We start from the raw sequence: 7000 nt of genomic DNA, 5'->3' as shown, positions 1-7000 counted from the left end.
TAATCTGACCCAATCCTATGTTGATACAAATTGGCCCAGTCCAATTCATTAATTGGATTGGGCTGGATCTGATGCACAGCCCAAGTGAAACGTATTCTTAAATAAACTGATTTTTTTTCAAGCTACACTTGGTTCTAGAGCCCCTGCTGCCATATTGTCCCATGTCTCTTTTTCAGTTGCCATAATTCTCCTCATGAAGTTCCATTCTCAGCACCACAGAAACTTCAACATGGAACAGAAATCCCTTGCAGTTCACTCTCAGCTGTTCAGAAAGCCAAAGCAGTGTTGTAAATCAGATGGTGTTGGGCAGAGTCTGAGAAGCTTGTGCTCAGACTGATCGATTGCAGTGTCGTGCAAACCTAAGGCTACCTGGGGAGACGCTTTGCCACTTTTTGAGGGCTTCCAAGTGGCAGATTGAAGTGCTTGTTTAGTAATGTATATATTGCTTGCTGCTGAGAATAAAATTTTAAATCTTCTCACTTGTGTTCTGTATTGCCTCTGAATCTCAGTTTAGAAGAACCACCTTGCATTTGGCAAGACAAGCATTCATAACATTGCCAACAGAGTACTAAAGAGCTGAGGATAAAACACACCAATGGAGGGTTATATTTTTAAGAGAGACCTTTATTCCAGGTAGGGTACCCCTCCATTTTTTAGATCCCTATGTTGCCCTGCTTTAACGAACAAGGAAACAAACAAACAACAAAACCAAGAACTCTGCAGGCAGTGCTCCAGACTGCCTCTCACTTTAGGTTTATCAGTGGCTTGTAAGGCTTAGCACTAGAAAGGCCAGGGTGAAGCTGCAAAGTTCTTTTAAAAAATGTATAAGCAAAAATTCACAAAACTCAGACACCTCTTAATTATTTTAAGATCAGAAATAACCTCCCACCCATGAAAATATTAAATAAGTATGGAGGAAAGTAAACCCACTTAACTTCCTCCACAAAGAGCCCCTGTATTTTGGTAGGCTTAATCCAATTTGTAGGGTCTCCTGTGCCTGCAAATTTCACCCACTTTGGCCAAAAGGGGATTATTTGATTCCTCATTATAATGAATGGGGACACAGAGCTTTATTTGGTTAGAGTTGTCTGGAACCCAAAACACAGATATAAGCAGAGAGAGTACAGAGTAATTAATGCACAGGTACTTGGTCACACCTAGTGAGTTTGAATGTGTTTTGCTATTTGTCAACAAAAACTATATTACTTTGTCTGTTTATTTGTGTTGGCAGCCAGTGGGGGAACATTTCAACCTCCAAGGCTTTAAGACTGTAAGGCTTTACAGAAAAGTTGCATTCTGAGGAGGGCTAAACTCATTCCACAAATAAGAGCTGGTGTTGCTGACTCCCAGCTTGATGCATAGCCTATGCATAGCCATTTCTTAGTGTAGCTGCTAGTAGCTGTCAGTGGAACCACCTCCAACAGCTGGAAAAACTTGGATTTTTATCTCAGCAGCTGATAAAATCACATATGGACCATAACAATCTCAAAAACAATTGGCTAGTGCTTGGAATGAACAAGTTCAATGTGCACTGAATTACTTTGAAAAACATCTGAACTACATGTGAAAGTAGTTCCCATAATTGCTGGGTAAACTGAACATGAATTAAGTTGATGTTGGGGCAAAACGAAGAATGATTTCTGGCTCATCTTCAAATTCATTACCACTTTCTAAATGCTTTAGAGTATTTATAAAAAAAATGGGGTTTTCCCCTCAAAAACCAAGAAACAAAAAAATAAAAAATAAAAAGCACATATCCCTCACAAACAAAACAAAACAAAACAAAACAAAGAAAGAATATGAAGCACCTATCTGGAGTTATTTGTGGCAGGAGGACACCCAAAACTCCCTCTACTCCAACTATGTTGAAGATGAACCAGTCTTTCTCTGTTTCATAGCATCCTAAAATACAAGGAAATTTGTGGGTTTGTGTATGCTTATTTCCAGAGAAAAAAACCCTCCCCAAAGGCTCAGGCTTCCCCTACCCACCCACCCAGCTGTTGAAGTAAAGAAAAGATTGATCATTACAACAAGGAGGCTGAGAGAAAACAGGCTTGTGGTTCAGGTTTGGATACCTAAATTTGAACCGTTGCCTGTAGCTTTCCCATGCCTGGATTAAATGATTTTTTAAAACAAAAATTGGAACAGTTGGGGAAATAATTGCAGTAGGGAGGATTCAGAAAAAAACATTTCTTAAAATTTTAATATTTATAATTTTATTGAGATTAAGTAAATAAGGCAAAATGAAAGAATAGCAATCAAAGGAGGAAGAGTGTACATTAAAACATTTTTAAAAGCAGAAATAACGAAATAACCATAAAATATACTAAAGGCTACAAAACTATATAGTATATTTTTGCATGGATAAGCATGTCTCGCAGGATCCCACCCAAGACGATATCTGTGTTAGATCTTGTTTAATTCCAACTGCTTCAGATTTTGATATCTCCTCATTAAGATCAGTAACTTTTTGATCCAGGGCTGTAATTTTAAGATTCACCTTTGTTAATTTATCCTTCAGATATTAATTCTGCATCACAATTTACTTAAGCGTATCAGCAATAGAACTCTCTGAAGCCATTTCTCTTCTCTTCTTTTCTCCATTCTTTATGTTTGGCTGCTGCAAATTTGCTCCATGTCAGAGGGGGAGACATCCATCGCTTTAACACTGACAGGTAGGAGATAAGAAACCTCTAAACTGGATAAAAATTGCCCAGGCAGACTACTGATTAAGTGTTGTTACAATAGGGCTGCCATATGTCTGGGATTCGTCCATTGGAAGTAGTGTCCAAGCAGAATTCTTGAAAATTGGTAAAAATGTTTGTGAAATGTCAGACGTGTTGATTTTTTGGGGTAGATTTCCTTTAAAATAGCTCAAGAACTTCTTTTGTTTTGGGGGGATTTTGCCAAAATAGCTCATCAACTTTGCCCTCCACACCTCATCTCTATAACTTTGGCCCCCCCCATAAGCGGAAAGCTCAACAACTTTTGTCTCTAGATTTTCACTTTTTGAAATATGGCAACCCTACGAGTGCTGAGCTGAAGAGTAATAAAGGGAGCATGCTAGGATGCCATGTTGCAAAACCAGAAGACGAACTTGTGAAGAAAGCAATTGGTTGATGCTGTGGCAGAAAGATGAGATAATGCATGTTGAACCTGGATGTCTCTTCCCAGGTAGATGTATTGGCTGTTTACTTGGGTTTCTTAGGCTCAGCAGCCTTTGCCAGAACTTTCTCTGCATCTTTCACAGCGTTTTCCAGGAAATTCTTCAGCAAGTAGAATGTGGTAGCAAAAGAACTGCCCCCACCATAGAGAGACCCCAACACAGGTATGAAACCCACAACCAGCTCTGCCACAGTGATTGCTCCCCACACTGCTGACCTCTTCAAGATATCCATGACAAATTCTGTTGTGATCATACCGGTGCTTGGGGTATGTTCAATAGCAGATTTCAACTCCTCAACAGGTTTCCCCACACGATTTGCTAGTATATTGAGGGAATCTTCATCCAAGCCAAAAACTTTGCAGATCTCCCTCATTGTCACAGCCACAATGGCAATGTCACAACCAAGCGAGAGGAATGGGAGAGGAATCAACCCAACAGAACAACTCACCATGGCTTTTTTCCATATCAGGCTCTCCATAGCAGCCTTTTTCTTTTTAATGCTATCTTTTGTTAAAATTGGAAGAGACATAATTAAAACATCTCTCTTGATTTCATCCTGTTCCTTTTCAAAGGTCTCTTGAAGCAGGGGGAAATCATACTTGCTCAAATCCCAATTCGATATTAGAAAGACCCTTGGAGAAGACTCACCTAATGCCTTCAATTTCTCATAGCTATCTTTCCGTATAATGTCAAGAGTATTCTCCTCACACAGCATCTTCTCATGGATGTCCCCCTCATAGATGCGTTTTGACCACCTGTAGTTTTCTATATCGATATCCACTTTGCTGCGCACATAGTAGAATTTCTTCTTATTTTTACGGATCTCAAGAGCCAATTTGGTTTCCTGTTTAGTGAAGCGATCTGAGGTGATGATGATGAAAAAATCATACTTGCTGAAATTGACCTTCTTTAAGTATTCCTCTGCATTAAATTCATTTGTTCCAATTCCTGGTAGATCCCAAATTTTGACTTTGGGGAATGCGGGGTGTGTATATTCTTGTGGCACCATTGTTGTTTCTGTCACCCCCGTCAGAGCTGCACCCTCTTCATGGTCTTTCATTCCCCGCAGAGCATTGACAAAAGATGATTTCCCGACACCAGATCTTCCTGTGATGGCAATTTCCAACGTGACATTATTTAATAAATTTGACTCCTCTTTAGCTTCAGCTGAAACAGCTTCAAATGTTTTTCTCTTAAAAGCAGACTTCACTTGAGCAAGGTCCATTCTTATGATTTCTGTTGTTTCAACATATTGTTTTTCTGTTATTTCTGTTGTTACAGCAGGATCCATGACAGTGATTCCTTGTGGCTCAGTTTATCTGAGAAAGAGAAGAAAACTATAATAGTTAAATGATAGCCTTCAACACACTTTTATGGACATATTTACAATCCATGGTTTATGGGGGAAAATCAATTTACATAGGACATATCTCTAAGACCAGTGGGTTGTTTGAGCAGCAGTTGGTAGTATTTCAATAAAGTGAAGTATTGTGCCTATTGTCAATCTCACAAAAATCTATATGTGCATGCATTCACACAAAACCCTTAAAACATGTTTATGTGGGATGTGGATCTTTTTTTGAACTCAAATTATTCATTCCTCTAGAGATGTGTCTAAAGGAAGCATTTACACCCCACTAAAGAGTCCCTTTTTTTGGATAAAACTTTGGATAAAACACTTCATAAATAAATAAGTCAATGCACTGTGCATATCCCTCGTATATTCTGGCCAAGTCTTGCCCTGCCACTTTTACAAAAGTCACCAATAAAAAGAATGTTCTTAAAAATGTCATCAAGGTTCAGGTGAAAAAAAGGAGCCAGATGGTTGAAATAAGTGATGCAGAAAGAGCCCAGAAATATTTTTAAAGGGCAATGCTCAATACTGGGGGAAATATCCACACTGAGCTCTTTACTCAGCGATGACTCACTGAAATTAATAACCATGCCTAAGATCCATTAATTTTAATAGGTCTACTCTGAGTAAATGTTAGTTGAAGACAACCCATTATCAGCAACATTATCTTGTCCTGAAAGCTATATACATATAACGGATAAATAAATAAATGAAATACAGCTATAGGAAAAAAGCTATGAGAAAGTCACAGAATCATAAAACTGTAGAGTTGGAAGGGACCTTGAGGATCATCTAGTCCAACCCCCTGCAATGCAGGAATATGCAGCTGGTCCATACAGGGATCGAACCTGCAACATTGGTGTTATCAGCAACATGGTCTAACCAACTGAGCTATCCAGGCTCATCAGGCAGCACCTACCCAGAACCAAGAGAAGCTCCAGCATCTTCTGCCCTGCCCCGAACCCTTGCCATGCAGTTTTTCTAATCAGAAGTGGTGCAGAGATACCATTTTTACACACCAGCAAGTGCTGGGACGCAGCCGTGTTCCTGCTGCTTTCTTGTAGGGACTGGGGGGGGGGTGTCTGCAGAGGGATATATTGAATTAACACGCAAAAGGGTGGCATTGGCTTCAGGGCAGTTACTTAAATCTCTTATGCTTTGCTTGTGCACTAAGGGGCAGCCCCGATGGTCTCTGCCTCGTCAGCACTCAGGGCATTGTTTGCAGAATAGAAGTTGCTGTATTCCTCTGTTCTGCACCCCATTCCCCGCTCTGATAAAGCGGGTGGGGCCATGAACTGCATTGCAATGCTAACAGACGCCTTTTATTAAACTCGTGGGGGGGGGACACCCTTATAGCAGCACGAGCTCTGCTTGCTCCCTAGTGATGGCATGTTATTTATTCCCTTTGTCGCGGGGAAGAAGGGCAGCCTTCTCCAACATCATTGTTAACAATAATATTATTGTTAATAATATGATATGATATGATATGATATGATATATGATATCACAATAGCTATAATGTAATGGTTAACATAATAACAATAATAATGTAAAAAAATAACAATAAAAAGGTAAAAGGTAAACAACAACAGCAACAGCAATTGTTTCTGCCACCCCCACCAAGCAAGGAGCTCAGAGTCTCCTTTAACGCAAACAAGCTCAAAAAGAAACGGAAATCATTCAAGAACGAGGAGAAAAGTTCAACTACTTACCTGCTGCCGGATCGATTTTTTGCAGCCAAGCTCAGTAGTCTTTGCTTCGAGGTTTCTCGCGCTTTTCTCTTACCTTCTCTCATTGTGTGCCTCTCTTTTATACCCTCTCTCCCTCCTGATCATCACACTTCTAAAAGCAAAAAAGAAAGCGAAGGTAACCAGCGAGGATGAGATAAGATCGCAACAAACAGCCGAAGCCGCATTCCTGGCCAGAGGGAGCTCCAAGCAGCCCGTTTGCCAGCGGGGATGCTGCCTTTTCTGGGAAGTCCCATAGGATCACCTGTGGAAACATCGCATGGAAGTAATCCTTCACCTCTGCTGTTGTTGCCTCTGTGCCAGTCTCAGCAGCACCTGAGTTTTTTGCAGCGTGGCATTGAAGAAAGAGGACTACGCAGAGCCCAGCCTTCCTACTACTGCAGTGTAGAATATTTGCAAAGGAAATATTCCTAGATTTTTCCTAGATTTTTTTAAAAAAAAACCTTCTAGTTAATAAGTTGCATTCATTGGTGTGCTCTGAGCATGAGTAATGTTGGATAAAATCCTTAGGCTGGGGTGTAAATGGCAGGCTGGGGGAGCAGAGCAGTGCTATGAGGAGAATTCGGCTGATCAGGGCATGTGGCGTCCATGGTTGCACAACCAGACCAGCATCTGCAGTACATCAGATGCGCACTGGGCACAGACTTATTAATATAAGAATGCAATGACAACAAGGTTCTGCCTCATATCTGAAGTGTGTCAAGTTCTTTCTTCCAACCTGCTCTCGTCATA

General features: G+C 40.4%; 1 protein-coding gene across 1 annotated transcript; it reads right to left on the bottom strand.

Annotated features, from left to right (window-relative positions):
- Nucleotides 1-2175: 2175 nt before the first annotated feature.
- LOC128418425 (interferon-inducible GTPase 5-like) lies at nt 2176-6463 on the bottom strand. Its single transcript, XM_053398088.1, has 2 exons — nt 6233-6463; nt 2176-4485 (listed from the first exon to the last, which is right to left on the bottom strand). Exon 2 carries the CDS (start codon nt 4455-4457, stop codon nt 3192-3194), a length of 1266 nt encoding a protein of 421 aa, XP_053254063.1. The 5' UTR covers nt 4458-4485; nt 6233-6463; the 3' UTR covers nt 2176-3191.
- Between the last annotated feature and the right edge of the window lie 537 nt (nt 6464-7000).

This window comes from Podarcis raffonei, chromosome 8, assembly GCF_027172205.1.
Source record: "Podarcis raffonei isolate rPodRaf1 chromosome 8, rPodRaf1.pri, whole genome shotgun sequence".
NCBI lineage: Eukaryota > Metazoa > Chordata > Lepidosauria > Squamata > Lacertidae > Podarcis > Podarcis raffonei.
Note: the sequence above shows the minus strand (reverse complement) of the source record. Positions and strands in the feature narration are given on the sequence as shown.

What these genes read in the sequence shown, in the direction of transcription:
- LOC128418425 (XM_053398088.1), bottom strand. Translation starts at nt 4,457, where the DNA reads ATGGATCCTGCTGTAACAACAGAAATAACAGAAAAACAATATGTTGAA.